This window comes from Nomascus leucogenys, chromosome 14 (genome assembly GCF_006542625.1).
Source record: "Nomascus leucogenys isolate Asia chromosome 14, Asia_NLE_v1, whole genome shotgun sequence".
NCBI lineage: Eukaryota > Metazoa > Chordata > Mammalia > Primates > Hylobatidae > Nomascus > Nomascus leucogenys.
The window spans coordinates 47,927,019-47,946,287 of record NC_044394.1 but is presented as its reverse complement, the minus strand read 5'-3'; the positions used below and the strand labels follow the sequence as shown (position 1 = coordinate 47,946,287).

Below are 19,269 nucleotides of genomic sequence, written 5' to 3'. Positions count from 1 at the left end.
TGGGAAAAAGCATTATCAACTAGAATACATTGCATATGTATGGTTTCTTTTGCCTTTAGTCTTACATATTCTACTCATTTCCAGAATTACTTAGGTGAGCACTCTCCCCTCTCCCCCCACTTCAGTAAGGTTGATTCATTCATTTGTAATACAGTTAAATTGTTTTGTCATATTATGCATTCCATCCTGGAGCCTCCCAGTCTCCTAAATTATTTTTAAAATTTGCATACATTTAGATTCACTTTTGGTGCTGTGAAGTGTTATTTTGACAAATGCATCATGTCCTGTGTCCATCATTACAATTTGATAAAGAATGGTTTTACCACCCTAAAATATATTTGTGCTTCACTTATTCAACCTTTCCCATCTCCCCCAATCTCCTAGCAACCACTGATCTTTTTACTATCTCCGTAATTGTGCCTTTTCCAGAATGTCATGTACTTGGAAGCATACAGTATGTGGCCTTTTCTTTTAGTAATATTCCATTGTATAGATATACCACAGTTTGTCTGTTCACCTTCGATGGCCATCTTGACTATGCCCAGATTTTGGTGATTATGAATAAAGTTGCTTTAAGGGATTGTATGTAGATTTTTGTATGTAAGGTTTCAAATCAGTTCAGTAAATACTAGGAGCATGATCGCCAGATTGTATGGTATAACTATGTTAGCTTTTAAATATATTACCTTTGCATTGCTCTTTCTTGGACCAGAATAATCTTTTGCTATTTTCCCTGCCCACTTCCTCACCAAATCCCTTTGACTGTTGATCCCAGGTCATATCATCACTACAAAAGAGCAGATGATACCGAATTTCAGCTGATCATTTCTTGGGGGAAATATAATACTGTAGTGATCTTTTCTGTATGCTTTTGATATTTTCAGTTAATCTATCAGGGAAAATAATTAGTTGCATCTTGTTGAATTTGACTATTTTGTGCTTTCTCATAATATAACAGTAATGGATATTTTGAAGTTGATGCATATAGCCTGTAGGTTGTTGAAGTTACTTTGTTATTTGTTTTATTTTAAAGTATTTCTTAGTTTGTAAAATTCTGAAGTATTAGTCATATTTTTCTTTTTAACCATCACCATTAAGCAGTCCATTTTTAAATATAAAATTGTATTAACTAACTTTAAGGTCAAAGATGTTATGAAAATCAAATTTATGTTCCTGTAAGTGATGGTATGTTCTGTTTTCTTCACAGCATTAATTCAGTCAGAGAGCATAATAGAAGTACTGCGTTTTGATGATGGAGGGCTACTACAGGTAATTTTTTTTTAAGTAGAAAAGTTATTGTTAAGCCTTGAATAATATCTGGTTATTATTTTTCATTTAAAAATGTAATTGGTTTATCTGAAATATATTTATATTTTATGAGCTTTGATGATAGGTCAGTAGTCTTTAGTAATATAAAAACCTCTGTAGTTACATGAGTTATCTTTTATATTAAATATTTCTTTAAAATGCAAACTCATTGTGGTATTAAAACCTTGTAAATAAGTACATCATCAGTCTGTGGCAAGTGTTTGTGCCTGTGGATCTGAGGGGAAGGGGTCAGATCAGGACCTGGGGTTCTCTTCAGATCAGGAGCAGGGGTTCTCTGAGTATGAATTCAGATGGAGGATCTCAAAATATTTATCTAGAAGAGAACCTCTCTAGAGAGAATAAGTACTATAGATTTTACCTATACTGTACTTCTACTTGCTATCCTAAGTCACATCATTAAATATACATAAAATTTGAAAGTGTAATCCAATAAATATCTTGTCCTTCCTTTCAGACCTAGTTCAGATATCACCATGAAGCCTATTTCAGGCTTCCCAGCTAAAAATGAGAATTTCAGAGCTGAAAGAGAAAGTAAATGCCATCTTAACTAACCCTCTGATTTCTTATGGCTAGGTGTTTTCTCCTTTCTTACAAACTTTTATCATATTCTGTGCTTGTCCTTAATGACTTTGTAATGATAACATTTGTTTTTCAAGTAACATGCTGTTTGCTAGCATGACTGATAATTTTTTAATTAGTTTTATATTCAAGGGAAAACAATGCTTAGATTAGGAAAGGTGATCAAGATTCCGTGACTTTGTGGTACTGGGACTGTCACGAGAATCCCAGTATTCTCCTTCCAGATGTGATTGTTAGTCTCTTTATTACTTAGTACTACCTGTAGTATTTTTAATTTATTTATAACTAAGTGACCTAAATAATTTTGGAAAAATATTTCCCGTAGTTTATAATAAAGGCAAGAAAGTAAAAATTAAAATTAAGTCAAGACAATAGAGAAAATAATTATACTAGGGACATGGAACAAGATTTTTACTTGCATTTTAGCATACATTTAGATTACATTTTATACATTAAGCCAGATGAAGAGAGCAAGAAAAAAAGTGATAGATTTTAAGAATCTTTCTCTCTGGCAATGAAGCTAGTAAGTCTTTTGGAAGACAAACTTCTCTTCCTTCTAAATTTTTTAATAAATTTATCATTCTTATCTTTACGTAAGAGGTGTTGAGAAATGTAATAGACAGTGGTTGCATAGTATTTGCCTAGAGTCAGCTTTGTATACTTTAAAACTGAATAAAAACTGAACATAATGAGCTCTAATTTTATAAAGCCTTCCTACTAAAAAATGATCTTAAGTCTCTTTTTTCTAGTTCTTTAATCTGTTTCAAGATGAGAACTTGGAGAACCTATGGGAACAAATGTTTTAAATATCTCCCTTTAGGTGGTTGTTTACAGGATCTGGATGGCAGGCAAATCAGGACTGAATTTCTGGAAAATTCCCTAAGTGTGGTTGCTCTATTGATTGAGGAAGGATTTGTGTCTTTTAGGAACTGGACATCTAGGTTGCAGGTTGATAATCCATTCTAAAAATTCTGGAGTGTGATTTGTATTTTTGCTGAGGGAGGCTGTTAATCTGTATCTAGATGGAGTTAGCTATGGAAAAGCTTGTGAACTGGGATGTGATTCACTATTAGTCTTTGGATCTGCTCAGATACTTGGACAGGAGCTTGGGTGAGACCTCAGAATTCTGTGGCAAAGGTAATTTTGGTCTAGAAAAACGTTGAGGGCAAGTAGTATCAATTGGTTACTTAAGCCACAAAGAAACCTAAGACTCCTACAGAATGTCTAATATTGAGATGCTATATAATATAGTATATGACCCCTAAATAGCTGAATGTAAGACCCTTTTGAATAGATGTAAAATTGTTCATTGTAATGTTGAAGAGTGTTTCTCAGAAACAATTTTTATTTTGACATAATGTTATCTTTTTCTGTCTATAATTTACCAATAGGTTTAACGATTTTAAATAACTCCTGGTTTCTTATGCTATGATTAGAACAGAAAAATGTACATGTAGCATTTCTATGGCAGAATATATATATCCTTTCTCTAATTTAAATTTAAGCTAAAGCAGGGAGAGTGTCAAAGCAACAACCTTGTTTTACATTATTTAAAATGTGAATTTTGCCCAAGAACATTCCTTCTTAGATCTGGAATTCATGTACATTCATGTGGCTTGGCTCATAGTAATTTTTTTTTTTTTTTTTTTCTTTTTGAGACGGGGTCTCGCACTGTCACCCAGGCTGGAGTGCAGCAGCGCGATCTCGGCTCACCACAAGCTCTGCCTCCCGGGTTCACACCATTCTCCTGCCTAGGCCTCCCAAGTAGCTGGGACTGCAGGCGCCCACCACCATGCCCAGCTAATTTTTTTTGTATTTTTAGTACAGACGGGGTTTCACCACGTTAGCCAGGATGGTCTCAATCTCCTGACCTCATGATCCGCCCACCTTGGCCTCCCAAAGTGCTAGGATTACAGATGTGAGCCACCGCACCTGACCAACTCATAGTAATTTTTTTAATCCTCAAAAATCAACTGATAAGAAATCAGTAAAAAATAAATTTTAAAAATTGCCAAAAAGATTAGACTTGTTTTCTTTATTTTTAGATAAGGAAAATTAGGTTTATGGAAGTTAAATAACTTATTCTGTAGTACTCAATTGCTAGAGCAGGAATCCAGTATCCAGTAAGTACCATACTCACCACGTCTAATTTCAAAACTCTCCACGACATGATGCATGTGGCAGTGCTCTCAGATATTCCATGGGTTCGCACTTGTTATGAATATAAATTATAACCCCCATAGGTCATGTTTTCTATAGTTAATGCTTTGGCCATTGTCATTCCTGTTTGGCTGGACTAAGATTTAGGATCCAGAATACATAAAGATCAGACCGTTCCTAAGATGACACGGACTCTGAGGAATCTGCATCTCAACAGAAGAAATCCACGTTAAGGCTATAACCACAGGATGCCCTGGTCAGATATCTCAAACCATCATTCCCATCCTAACTGATCAGAATGGTTGGCTCTTCTAACCTGTTCCTTTGAAAGATTATAAAATGGAATAGCAAAAGATTCTTTCATTTACAAGCATAATTTAATAAACCTGAATCTGCTTCCTAATCTAACTTTCTTTTTAAAAAAAATAGAGGCAGGGGTGGACGCAGTGGTTCACGCCTGTAATCCCAACACCTTGGGAGGCTGAGCCGGGTCGATCGCTCAAGACCAGCCTGCGAGGCCGGGCGCGGTGGCTCATGCTTGTAATCCCAGCACTTTGGGAAGCCGAGGCGGGCGGATCACGAGGTCAGGAGATCGAGACCACGGTGAAACCCTGTCTCTACCAAAAATATTTAAAAAATCAGCCGGGCGTGGTGGCGGGCGCCTGTAGTCCCAGCTACTCGGAGAGGCTGAGGCAGGAGAATGGCGTGAACCCGGGAGGCGGAGCTTGCAGTGAGCCGAGATCACGCCACTGCACTCCAGCCTGGGCGGCAGAGCGAGACTCCGCCTCAAAAAAAAAAAAAAAAAGACCAGCCTGCGAAATACAGGGAAACCTTGTCTCTATAAAAAAATACAAAAAATTAGCCAGGTGTGTTGGCACACACCTGTGGTCCCAGCTACTCTGGTGGCTGAGGCAGGAAGATCGCTTGAGCCTGGGAGGTCGAGACTGCAGTGAGCTGTGATTGTGCCACTGTACTCCAGCCTGGGCAGCAGAGTGAGATCCTGTCTCAACAACTACAAAAAAGTGTTCCCTGAGTTCAAGTCCCTTAAATTTATTTTGCACCTTATTTTAAAAGAGGGGGTTGAGAGTCCTGAGCTAAACTGGTGGGCAAAGCCCCCATTATTGCCCAGCCATTCCTCCTCTAAGAGGTTCACGCCCTTGGCCAAAGTCCTCCAAACCTGGAGCATTGCAGCCCCAGCTCTGCATTGGAATCACCTTGAGAGCTTTAAAGATTTCTGGTGACAGGTAATTTCCTAAGGGCATTACAGGAACAAACTCACCTGGGCCTCACCAGCAACTGATGGCACAGTACCCAAGTGTCCCATTGTACAGGTGGTGGGATGTGGTGGGGACAGGGGCCAGGTGTACCACAGGCAGGGAGATGGTGGCTGAGCTGGGGTAAAGAATGCATGACTGTCCCCACAGGGCCAGTGGACCCCCACGTCCTGACCTTGGAGGTCCAGAGAGCACATCAGAGCTTGGCCAGCATACAGAGCTCCACGGCTGACTGACCACACAGGTCATAGAGACAGGGTCTCAGTCTGTCTCTATGTCTCAGGCTGGTGTCTCTATGTCTCTATGTCTCAGGCTGGTGTGCAGTGGCGCAGTGACAGCTCACTGCAACCTTGACCTCCCGGGCCCAAGTGAACCTCCCGCCTCAGACTCCAGAGTAGCTGGGACTACAGGCACACGCCAACATACCCATCTACTCTCTTGTAGTTTTTATAGAGACAGAGGTGTATGTTGCCCAGACTGGCCTTGAATTCCTAGCCTCAAGCCATCTTCTCGCCTTGGTCTCCCAAAGTGCAGGGATTACAGATGTGAGTCACCATGCTCGGCCTCTAATCTAACTTTTTTTTTTTTTTTTTTTTTGAGATGGGGTCTCACTCTGTCACCCAGGCTGGAGTGCAGTGGCACAATCTTGGCTCACTGCAAGCTCTGCCTCCCGGGTTCATGCCATTCTCCTGCCTCAGCCTCCTGAGTAGCTGGGACTACAGGCACCCGCTACCACGCCCGACTAATTTTTTGTATTTTTAGTAGAGACAGGGTTTCACTGTGTTAGCCAGGATGGTCTCGATCTCCTGACCTCGTGATCCACCCGTCTCGGCCTCCCCAAGTGCGGGGATTACAGGTGTGAGCCACCGCTCCTGGCCTAATCTAACTTTTTTATATGAAGATAAAGCTCAGGAAAAAAGCTAGCTCTGTATTTTTTTTCACTATCCTGCCAGAATAGTAAACAGAATTTTAAAATTTTGGAAAGCAAGCTCTAGAATGTTTGTGAGTTGAAAACACAAACAGAATTTTGTCTTTTTTTTTTTTTTTTTTTTTTTAAAGGAAGTGTCTTGCTCTGTTACCCATTCTGGAGGCCAGTGGCACAATCATGGCTCACTGTTGTCTCAACCTTCCAGGCTCAAGTGACCCTCCGCCCTCAGCCTCTCAAGTAGCAGGGACTACAGGCACATGCCACCACATCTGGCTAATTATTAATTTTTTATAGAGGTAGAGTCTCACTGTGTTGCCCAAGCTGGTCTCAAACTCCTGGGCTCAAGTGGTCCTCCCATCTCAGCCTCCCAAAATGCTAGGATTATAGACCTGAGCCACTATGCCTGGCAGAACTTTGTCTTTTAAAACATGAAGTCCTATTTTATTTTATTTTATTTTTATTTATTTACTTTTTTTGAGATGGAGTCTCGCTGAGTCACCCAGGCTGGAGTGCAGTGGGCAGTATCAGCTCATTGCAGCCTCTGCCTCCTGGGTTCCAGCAGTTCTCTTGCCTCAGCCACCAGGCTTACAGGCGTGTGCCACAACACCCAGCTAACTTTTGTAGTTTTAGTAGAGATAGAGTTTCACCATGTTGGCCAGGTTGGTCTCGAACTCCTGACCCCAAGTGATCCACCTGCTTTGGCCTCCCAAAATGCTGGGATTACAGGTGTGAGCCACCGTGCCCAGCAAAAGCCATGTTTTATAAATGGAATTCTAGCCACTTAATTAGAGAACCTATATTGAGCCTTCTTCCAAAGAGTATACGATTTTGATTCATTTATTTTTTTTCTTTAAAGTGTTTATTGTGAGATATAATTTACATATAGATGCTTAAATTTGGGGAGGGAATGCAAGGCAAACCACCTGTGTAACCACCACCCAGATTAAAAACTAAAAACAGGCCAGTACCCTCCAAAGTTTCCCCTCATGCTCTCTCCTAGTTACTACCCATAAAGTTAGCCATTTTCCTGAATTTTATAATAATTGCCTTTCCCTGTAATTTTAACATCTGAGTGTATATCTCTAAATACTACAGGGTCACATATTTTTTGAAGTTCATACAGTTTGTATTTTTTTTTTCTGGCTCCTTTTTCTCAGTATTATGTTTCTAAGATTCACAGCATTATGTGTTGAGTGTAGCTGTAGTTACTTCATTTTCATTGCTGAATAGTATTGCATTGTATGGATATGCCCCAATTTATGTATTATTTCTGCTGTTTATGTGTATTTTGGTTGCTTCTTGTTTTTTGCTATTAAGAATAATGCTGTCTCTTGGTGAACATAATATATGTGTTCAAATGATTTTTTTCTGAGGGATTAGAATGCAGTTGTTGGGTCATAGAGTAGGGATCCCCAACCCCCATGCCGTGGACCAATACCGGTCCGTGGCCTGTTAGGAACCAGGTTGCACAGCACGTGGTGGGTGAACAAGTGAACATTACCTCCTGAGCTCTGCCTCCTGTCAGATCAGCGGTGGCATTAGATTCTCATAGGCGTGCAAACCCTATTGTGAACTGCACATGAGAGATCTAGGTTGTGCGCGTGCCTTAGGAGAATCTAACTAGTGCGTGATGATTTCAGGTGGAACAGTTTTATTCTGAAACCATCCCGCTAACCCCCCATCCGTGGAAAAAATTGTCTTCCATGAAACTGGTCCCCTGGTACCAGAAAGGTTAGGGACCACTGTCATAGAGTATGTGTATCTTCAATTTTAATAGATAAGGCATATAGTTTTCCAAAGTGGTTGTTTTAGTTTGCAAACCCATCATCAGGAATTCCTCTGCAACAACTTTATAAAGTGTTTTCTTCCTTCCCTCCTTCTATTCTGGAGAATGGCTAATGATCTGTAATTTCCATTTTACTTTCGTTTCCCTGATTTCTCATAAAGCTGAGCAACTTTTCATGTTTACTTGACCATTTGGATCTCTTCCTTTGTGACATCCGTTAAGTCTTTTACCCATTTTGCTGTTGGTTTGCATGTCTTTTTTCCCATTGTTTTGTAGAGGTTCTTTATAAGTTCTGAATACAAGCTCTTTACTGGAACCCTAAGCTCACACCAGTAACAAAAATCAGTTCCATTATATGAGTTCTTTGTTGGTTACATATATTGAAAATAGCTTCTCTCACTGGATGGATTGCCCTTTTGGCTTATGTAATGGTGACTTTTAGTGAACAGAAATTCTTAATGAAGTTCAGTCTGTCAGTATTTTCCATTATGGTTAATACTTTTTATTTTGTGTCTTGTTCAATGTTTTTCTATCCCAAGGTCGTGAAGATATTCTCCTATATTCTAGAATTTTACCGTTTTGCCTTTCACAGTTAGCTCAAATTCCGTCTGGAATAAATTTTTGTCATTGATGTGAGATCAAGATTTTATTTCTTCCTTGTATTTGATTGTCTCAGCATCCTTTGTTGACTATTTGCCAATGTTTTCTTTCCCTAGTATTTGTCAGTGACACCTTATTCATAAATCAAGTGTCCATATATGTATGAGCCTGTTTCTGGGCACTATATTGGATTTCTTTGGCTTGTCTATCCTAATACCAGGGTCACCGTTTTAATGACTATAGTTTTTAAAGTTTTGATGTTTGGTAGAACAAATCCTGACACTTTGTTATTCTCCTCAGTAATGTCTTGGTTATTCCCAGTTCTTTGCCTTCCATATGTATCTTTTCAATTAGCTTTACACACACACACACACACAATCGGGATTTTTTATTAGCGTCACTCAGAATCTGAAGATCAATTTGGCAAGAATTAGAAATCTTTCAGAATTTTCAGTATTCAATCTGACAGTTTGAGACAGTGTATTTTTCAACTTATTTAGGTCTTCTTTATCTCATAATTTTATATTCTGCATAAAGATCTTGAACATCTTTCAATAGATTTATTTCTGGGGCTTTGGTATTTTTTAATAGTATTATAAGTGACATCTTTTCAAAATGTTCTCTTTTTGTGATTATTAGGTTGAAGCATATTGCTGATGCCCAGCCTTTATTGATCTATAAAAGTGGCAGTTTCATACAACTCAACATAAAATGTATAAATGTGGTTGCTTTTAATATATTTACTGTATATCCTGAAAACTTGCTAAATTACTTATTGATTCTAATAACTTAGCTCCAGATGCTTTTGAACAGCCTCCATAAACTATCATAATCTGAGCTTGATGACATTTCTTCAGTTTGACACTCAAAATCAACTATCACACATTCTGCCTTTTCTTTTTCTTACCTTAACTTTACTAGCTACAGCCAGTATGATGTTAATACGGTGCTATTTAGTAGTCCTCTTCGACACTTTCCTCATCTCAGAATTATTTCACGGTTAGATAACGATTTTTTCTTCACTGCCCCCTTTGCCACCCCTACCCAAGATAGCCTTTATCATATGTCAGTTTGAGTTCTCAACAAGATCCTGAGACAGAGTTAGGAGTGCGAGAGATTGAGGGCTACTGCCTGTGAAAAATAAGCTAAAGAAAGCAGGATTGGGCAAGGAGAGTCTCAGACTGTGATGCAGAATCTCGGCCAACCCAGTGGAGAGCTCTGGAGCAAAGATTGCTCATTGGAAGCATCCTGCACTGGGTAGAGTTGGCCAGACCCTAGTACACCTGCTGTGCTCATTGTCTGGGAGGAGCCCAAGAACTTGGCCTTGCCTCAAATGCCACAGTTGATCACAAAGGCTATAGGTGGAGGCTGGTAGCCAACAGTGTTTTTCACAACTGAATGCCAAGTTCTTCCTTGTAGGTAGATCTGAGCAGTTCATAGAAAAATACTGAAAATCAAAGCCAGGCTGGGTGCAGTAGTTCACACCTGTAATCCCAGTACTTTGGGAGGCTGAGGCGGGTGGATCACTTGAGGTCAGGAGTTCGAGACAAGCCTGACCGATATGGTGAAACCCCGTCTCTACTAAAAATACAAAAGTAGCCAGGCATGGTGGCAAATGCCTGTAATCCCAGCTACTTAGGAGGCTAAGGCAGGAGTATCGCTTGAACCCGGGAAACGGAGGTTGCCGTGAACCGAGATCGTGCCATTGCACTCTGGCCTGGGCAACAAAGGTGAAACTCCATCTCAAAAAAAAAAAAGAAAAGAAAAGTCAAAGCCAAAGAGATACATTCTAAAAGCAACTAGAGAAAAAGAGAGACCTTCAAAGAAAGTAGAATTAGCCTGACAGCTGACTTATAAACTGAAACAATGAGAGGCAAAAATAATATATAATAAAATTACCGAAAAAATTTGCCAAACTAGAATTCTATACCCAATGAAAATATCCTTTACAAATGAAAGTGAAATAGACGTTTTAAAATAGATAAGAATGGAGAGAATTTGTCACCAGAAAATTTGTGCCAAAGGAAATAATACAGTCTTTAGGCTGAAGGTAAATGATTTTAGAAGCTCAGAAATGCGAAGGAATAAAGAACATTAAAAATGTTTAAGCATGTGGATAACTAAATGAATGTATGTAGAACAATAATAATAATATTTTGACTAATGCAGTGTGGCAGAACATTTTGGTACCACTAAGGCTGAATCATATGAAGCTTGACAACTTCTACCTGGGTCTGTCAGTTTTGGAACATTTCTTTTGATCACCATGATGTGAGAAACTTAAGCCACATGGAAAGGCCACATGTAGTCTTCTGGTCAGCAGTCCCAGCTAAGCTCCCAGTTGACAGCCAGCATCACTTTCCCATCATGTGAATGAGCCATCTTAGACAACCAACACATTTGAACTTTCAGATAAGTGCTGCCTGAAATCACATGTAACTGCAACACAAAAGAGACATTAAGTGAGAATAAATTGTTGTTTTAAGCCACTAAACCTTAGACTGGTTTATTATGCAGCAGTAGACAACCAGAGTGCTTGATATCATATCAAACTTGGTTGGTCTGTGTTCAATTTTCTTCCACTGCTTCAGAAATGCCTTTTTGCATTTGGTTTGTCCAAAGCAGGATCAAGACAAGGTCTACACATTGCATTTGGTTGCTATGTCTCCTAAGTCTCCTTTATGCTTTTTCCCCCACCCGCCTTGTTGTTGTTGTTGTTGTTGTTGTTGTTGTTGTTAATGAAATTGGCTCATTTGTCTATAGGATTTCCTACATTCTAGGTTTGGTTATTTTCATCCTCTTGGTGTCATTTAACATTCACTTACGATGTGAATTTTCTGTAGACTGTTAGCTAAATCTAGAGTCTTGATTAGGTTTAAATTCATTTGTTTTTCTTGGCAAGAAGATTTTATAGCTAGTTGTGTGGTAATCTGGTCTTTGTCTCTGGTCCTGGAGATGCTCTAAATCTTGGAATTTCCTTAATAATAAGAGTGTCTTTGTTATTCATGAGTCCTTTAGATCCCATCTGAGTTTACACCTAATGAGAAAACTCAAGATGGGGGTTAGTCGTCAGAAAAACCAACCATGTTGGCCGGGCACAGTGGCTCACACCTGTAATCCCAACACTTTGGGAGGCTGAGGCCGTTGGATCGCCTGTGGTCAGGAGTTCGAGACCAGCCTGTCCAACATGGTGAAAACCCGCCTCTACTAAAAATACAAAAATTAGCCAGGCATGGTGGCATGCGCCTGTAGTCCCAGCTACTCGGGAGGCTGACACAGAATTGCTTGAACCCGGGAGGCAGAGGTTGTAGTGAGCTGAGATCGTGCCACTGCACTCCAGCCTCGGTGACAGAGTAAGATTCCGTCTCAAGAAAAAAAAAGAAAAAGAAAAAAACCAATCATGTGATTAGAGGGTTGGGCTTTGAGCCAACCCACCCTCCTCTAGGGAAGCTGGAATGTGAGTTGGGTCACATGGTGGTCAGTGATTGAATCAGCCATACCTACCTGATGAAACTCTGGATACTGAAGCTTGCTAGAACCTGCTGGGAGGTAATTGAATCATGGCGGCAGTTACTCCCATGCTGCTGTTCTTGTGATAGTGAGTTCTCATGAGATCTGGTGGTTTTATAAGGGGCTTTTCCCCCTTTGCTCAGCAATTCTTGCTGCTGCCATGTGAAGAAGAATATGTTTGCTTCCTCTTCTGCCATGACTGTTAGTTTTCTGAGGCCTCCCAAGCCCTGCAGAACTGTGAGTCAGTTAAACCTCTTTTCTTTATGAATTAATTACCCAGTCTTGGGTATGTCTTTATTAGCAGTGTGAGAACAGACTAATGCAGATGGTTAGCATCAGAATTGTACTGCAGTTCACTAGTGGGACTGTACATTGTGTTTTTCATGAGGAGATGTTATGCCAGATTGCCTTAGATTTATAGGTCACAGATTTTCTTATGTAGGGACTTAATGATTCTGGAAATAAGATATTGTGGCATTATTTCTGTTGATCTAAGCCAGATGTTGGCAAACTTTTTTGGTAAAGGGCCAGATATTAACTACTTCAGGGTTTGTGTCCCAAATGGTCTCTATCACAACTATTCAACTTTCGTCATCGTAATGTGAAAGCTGCCGTAACAGTATGTGAGAAATGGACATAAAGCTTTATTTGCAAAAGCTGGCAGAAGACTGGATTTGGCTTATGGGCTATAGATTACCAGCTTCTAAATTGTCTTGGAAATGGGCTTTATTTTTTATTATTTTTTTTTATTATTATACTTTGGGTTTTAGGGTACATGTGCACAATGTGCAGGTTTGTTACATATGTATCCATGTGCCATGTTGGTTTGCTGCACCCATTAACTCGTCATTTAGCATTAGGTATATCTCCTAATGCTGTCCCTCCCCTCTCCCCCCACCCCACAGGAAATGGGCTTTAATGTTCTCCTGGGAAAAAAGGAAATGGAGAAGGAGCTGTGATTTTGACTTGTACGGAGGCCTAGAAGTACTCATCTTTTGTTTTAAATTAAAGGACTTCTATTATAAAAGAAATATATGCTTGTAGAAAATTTGAAAAATGTGAAAAAATAATAAATATAAGTAATATTTATTGGGTATTAACAAGTGTCAGGTACTCTTCTAAATTCTTAAATACATGAGATGGTATTCATTTTATGATCATTTTACAAGTGAGCATATTAAAGTGCAGAGAGTTTAACCTAACCAAATAAATGATTATTAAGTGATAAAGCTAGAATTGAAAACCAAGCATTTGACTCTGAAGCCTAAGTTTTTAACCACTCTGCAATAGCAGGGGTCATTACCCTTGTATCCCACTACCTAAATGTGCTACAAGGTAGTGCTTTTTTTTTTTTATTTTTCTCTCTGCAAACAAAGCTAGATTTTCTCATTCTACATTATCAGTGTTACAATATTACAACTAATTTTGTACTCAAAACAGCCACTTCATGTCATGTCAGGTTGATTACCTGTGGCTGAAGAGAGAAGTCGGTGGGACACTAGAAAGCCGTCATCAGAGGCCAACAGCTCTGCAGCTCCTTGTAGTTGGCAGAATGCTGCTTACAGACTTTCCCCAAGGGTATTTGGCTAGTGAGGGCAGAGCTGGTGTTTGAACACAGATTTTTATTTTCTACTTTAAATTTTGAGTCTTCTCAGAAATATCTGCTCCCCACTTCATCCCCGTTTTGATTCTCCCTTTACTACTATTTCCTGCCCTCTGTTGTGGTACAGTAAGTGGTACAAAAGAAGAATAAATAGCGGGTTCAGAAACGGCCTTAAGGCTGGGTACCGTGGCCCACGCCTATAATCCCAGCACTTTGGGAGGCCAAGGCGGGCAGATCATTTGAGGTCAGGAGTTCGAGACCAGCCTGACCAACATTGTGAAATTCCATCTCTACTAAAAATTTAAAAATATTATCTGGGCGTGCTGGCACATGCCTGTAGTCCCAGCTACTTGGGAGGCTGAGGCAGGAGAATTACTTGATCTCGGGAGACAGAGGTTGCAGTGAATTGAGATCGCGCCACTGCATTCCAGCCTGGGCAAGAGGCAAAATTTTATTTTATTAAAATAAAATAAGGAACAGCCTTAAAAACTAGGAATAAAGAATACCACAGAATACTAAAATGGAATGGAAAGTCTGAATATAGAAGGATCTCACACCTTAAACAAAAACTAACTCAAAATGGATCATGGACTTAATGTAAAAGTATAATAAAACCTTTAGGGAGAATAAAACTAGGAGTAAAGCTTCAGCTTACAGGGCTAGGAAAAGAGTTCTTGACACCAAAGAATTAATACCAGATGTGCAATGCATAAAGGAAAGACTGATGAATTTAAAACTTGCTCTGGGCCAGACGCAGTACCTCATGCCTGTAATTCCAGCACTTTGGGAGGCCAAGGGAAGAGGATCCCTTGAGCCCAGGAGTTTAGTTAAGACCAGCTTAGGCAACATAGTGAGACCTTGTCTCTAGTAAAATAAAAAGTAAGTAAATAAAATAAATAAAAAATTGTCCGGGTGTGGTGATGTGCACCTGTAGTCCCAGCTACTCAGGAGTCAGAAGCAGAGAATCGTTTGAGCCTGGGACATCAAGGCTGCAGTGATCCATGATCACACCACTGCACTCCAGCCTGGGCAACAGAGCCAGACTGGTCTCACAAAAACAAACAAAACTTTTCTCTGCAAAAGACCATGTGAAGATGTAAAGATAAATATAGACTAGGAGAAAATATTTGCAAGTCACATACCTGACAGTGGACCTAGTTTCTGTAATATAGAAAGAACTCTCGAAACTCAATAGTATAAAAATAAAGGAAACGGAAAAGACATGAACACACATTTCCCTGAAGGGGAAATACAGATGGTAAAAAGGACATGAAAACCTGTTCAACATCATTAGCCACCAGGCAATGCAAATTAAAACACAAAACACAAAACAGTGACAACACCAAATACTGGCAAGGATGTGGAGAAACTGGATCACGCATGCATTGCTAGCGGGTATGTGAGTGATACAGCTACTCTGGAAAAAACAGTTTGGCAGTTTTGTATAAATCTAAACATGCGGTTACTATAATTGACCTACTAATTGCACTCTTGGGGGTTCTCCCAAAGAAATGAAAATTTATATTTGCACTAAAACATGTATATAAATGTTCATAGCAGCTCTGTTTATAATAGCCCCAAACTGGAAACAACTCAGATGTATTTCAGTAGATGTATTGTTAAACAGTGATACATTCATACCATGGAATACAACTCAGCAATAAAAAAGAATGAAGTGTTGGCACACACAGCAACCTGGGTAAGTCTCCAGAGAATTAGGCTGAGTGAAAAAAGCCAACTCCAAAAGGTTACATGTGCATGATTTCATTTATATGACCTTTTTAAAATGAAAAAATTTTAGTCATGAATAATAGAGGAATGGTTGCCAGGGCTTGTGGGGGAGGGCAGGAGGAAGATGAGTGTGATTATAAAAGCGACACACTGGATCCTCAGGGTGCTGACACTGTTCTGTGTCTTGACTGGTGTTCATGAACCTACACAGCAGAGAAAATTGTGTAGAACTAAATAGATGAACAAACACAAATGAGGACATACAAAACTGAGACCTTCTGAACAAGGCAGACGGAATGTACCAGTGTCGCTGTGCTGCTTGTGATATTATGCCATAGTGTTTGCAGAATGATACAATGGGGAAACTGAGTTAAAATATAGCTCTTTTTACTATTTCTTACAACTGCATATGAATCTACAGTTATCTCAGTGAAAATTCGTGTTAAAAATACATACACACAGAGAAGCATAGGAAGCAAAACAATTAGAAAGTCAGGAAAGACCCCTTTTGTGAATTAAAAATTCTTAAAACTCCCTCACAGATGTCATCCATTTTCACTATGAGATGATTTGCAGAGAACTTTGTGGGGGAGATTGGGTTGATGAGAAGTAGGATTACATGTTGAGATCTTCATAATCAAAAGCAGACCTCATTCTCTACCTTCCCCCAACCCAGTCCTGGAGGAAGTATGTAATTTTATCTCTAAAGGTGACAGAGAAGCACAGTCTCATCACCTGCAAGGAAACTGGCTCCCAGGTATATCCCTGGGGAAAGCTGCCCAGTATGTAAGTAATACTCACATGGCACCTGGTGTGGCTTCCTGGTACCACGGGTTTGTGTGCATATGCTGCCTGTACCATCAAGAAGCTTAAATTCTAGGGTGTGCAGACCTTGTCTTATTTCTAAGCATCCATGCCGTGTACACAACTGCCACGTACCTCGTTCTGAAGTGAATTTCATTTTATTTTTCTAGCAAGATTAAATCTTCTGTTTAACAATAATGCAGTATAAGAATATGGCCATCTTAAAATTTGTTAGCAATAATATAGCCAACTTCAGCTCATGTAAGCTAAAAGTTGGTTTTAGGCATATGCAGTTCTGTCAAGGATATGTTATTATATGAATGCAGTACTAGACCAGATCGAAGGATTTGAGTTCTAACTCTTACCATTTGCTAATTTAAAACATTTAGAGGCTTAGTTTCTTTATCTGTAAAATGAATTCTGTATTTATCTCCAGTGTGTTAAGAACTGCAAGGACCACTGGAAATACAAACACAGTTGTTAAGACAGTAATGCACTTTGAATTAAAATGCAAGGAGATGTTATTACAAATGAACATCTAAATTATTGATATCTCTGTAAAATTGAGGTTATAGTACAATGTTCAATCCTGGCCTGTTTACGTTTTGGAACAGATAATTGGTTGTAGGGTAGAAGAAAGAGTGTCCTGTGCATTACCAGGTGTTTAGCAGCAGGCCGGACTCTACACACTTAATGTTAGTGGCCCCCTGATTTGCGACAAACAAAAATGCCTCTTAGTTTTTTAACTCTTTTAGAATTTGTCCAGCATGTTTTTTGGTGTTAATAAAAACCCAAACACAGAGAAATGCTTCTGGACTTTGCCAAGTGCCCCCCAGGGAAACAAAATTGCCCTCAGTTGAGAACCACTGAGTTACAGGGATAAAATTATCAGATGTGTTCGTTTTATAAAAGAATTTAATAATATTTTAAAGCATATCACATATATTTTTGCTGAGGCTGGTCTGTTTGATTGGAGAAGAGTCCATTTTCCTCCCGCATGTCCCCATTTGGAGTTGGGAGTGCATTCTGAGAAAAGCTGTGCTCAGATTATTTGGAATCTGCAGCCTAGTGAGGAGTGAGGTTGAAGCTGAAGTCCTTAAGTATGACAGAAGCATGGGTGGGAAGGTACCGAAAGACCAAAGAATTTGGGGGTGGGGAGGTAGGAAAGGTGTCTCCAAATTCACATGCATATACATATTTTCCTTAACACCTGAGGTGAAACAACACCTCTGTTATATCTTGTCTGTTCTAAAGAGATGTGGTGAAGAGAATTTGCAGCGAGTTAAGAATTACTAAAGTTTCTGTGATTCAGTGAAATTGCCCAATGTGTCTTATATTTGATAGAAGATTTAAAAAATGCATGGCATGGGCATTTTCTAGGGCTCTACTCTTAATAGACCCTTATCTCTGGATGTGAATTCATGAGGTTCAAAGGTCCCTGCCAGTCAAATGGCAAACTATGGAATTTCCCTGTCCTCTAGAGATTGCTTTACTGTCTAATGAGGTTGATCATCTTTTTCATATGATTATTGGCCATTTATTTTTCTTCAGTGAATTGTCTTCTTGCCCTTTGCTTACATTTCAGTCACAACATTGGTTTTCCCATTTCCTTTTTTCCTTTTCACTGTTGAATTATAACAGTTTTTACATATCTTTACATTGTAAAGTTATTAATGTTGTAATCCTTATTTGCCTGTTTTTATCCTTATTCAGTGTTTATTTTTGCCCATTCTCTGGCCTTTAACATTTCTGCATTTTGTATTAAGTTGTTATAGTTGGGTTCCAGTTGTTTGATGCAATCCTTTTGTCTTTATATAAACAGTTGAGTTTATCTTATTTAGTCTCACTGTAGTTGTGTTTAATCTTTTCCATCCACTTTTTTTTTTTTTTTGATCAATGATAATAACTCAATCCTCTATTTGACAAAAAAGAAGGAGAAGGAAGAGGAAGAAAAAGAAAGTGGGATAAAGGATCAGAAAGGGAGGAAAATAGAAAAAATTAGAGTATGACTCCAGGGTAGACCTGTTTTGTGGTCACTTGGTTGGTTGGTTGGTTTGTCAGTTGTATTTTTCATATGTTTCGCCATGTTGGCCAGGCTGGTCTCGAACTCCTAGCCTCAAGTGATCAACCCGCCCCGGCCTTCCAGAGTACTGGGACTACAGGCGTGAGCCACCATGTCCAGCCCCTACATTGCTTCTGGCCTCTGTGGTAGACCTCCCAGACAGGGCGGCCGGGCAGAGGCGCTCCCCACATCCCAGATGGGGCGGCCAGGCAGAGGCGCTCCTCACTTCCCAGAAGGGGCAGCCCGGCAGAGGCGCTCCTCACTTCCCAGATGGGGCGGCCGGGCAGAGGCGCTCCTCACTTCCCAGACGGGGCGGCCGGGCAGAGGCGCTCCTCACTTCCCAGACGGGGCGGCTGCGCAGAGGAGCTCCTCACTTCCCAGACGGGGCGGCCGGGCAGAGGCGCTCCTCATTTCCCAGACGGGGCGGCCGGGTAGAGGCACTCCTCACTTCTTCCAGACGGGGCGGGGAGGGCTCCTCACTTCTTCCCAGACGGGGCGGCCGGGCAGAGCCGCTCCTCACTTCCTAGATGGGGTGGCGGCCGAGCAGAGGGGTCCTCACTTCCCGGACGGGGCAGCTGGGCAGAGGCGCTCCTCACATCCCAGACGATGGGTGGCCGGGCAGAGGCGCTCCTCACATCCCAGACGGGGTGGCCGGGCAGAGGCGCTCCTCACTTCCCAGACGGGGCGCTGGGCAGAGGCGCTCCTCACTTCCCAGACGGGGCGGCCGGGCAGAGGCGCTCCTCACATCCCAGAAGGGGCGGCCGCGCAGAAGCGCTCCTCACTTCCCAGACGGGGCGGCCGCACAGAGGCGCTCCTCACTTCCCAGACGGGGCGGCCGGGCAGAGGCGCTCCTCACTTCTTCCCAGACGGGGCAGCCTGGCAGAGGTGCTGCTCACTTCCCAG

At 40.6% G+C, this 19,269-nt stretch overlaps 1 protein-coding gene and 1 non-coding gene across 4 annotated transcripts in view; both read left to right on the top strand.

The window, feature by feature from the left end:
- The window catches only part of TMEM131 (transmembrane protein 131), a 249,944-nt gene that overhangs the window by 74,161 nt on the left and 156,514 nt on the right, over positions 1-19,269 (top strand). For all 3 annotated transcript variants that reach the window (XM_030827215.1, XM_030827214.1, XM_030827213.1), the window contains exon 2: positions 1,208-1,269. In XM_030827215.1, the coding sequence (XP_030683075.1) occupies positions 1,208-1,269 (62 nt within the window). The remainder of the gene's footprint in view (positions 1-1,207; positions 1,270-19,269) is intronic.
- Positions 17,040-17,099, top strand: LOC115838446. The gene has a single exon (XR_004033473.1). It is a non-coding gene; the product is annotated as a U7 small nuclear RNA (small nuclear RNA).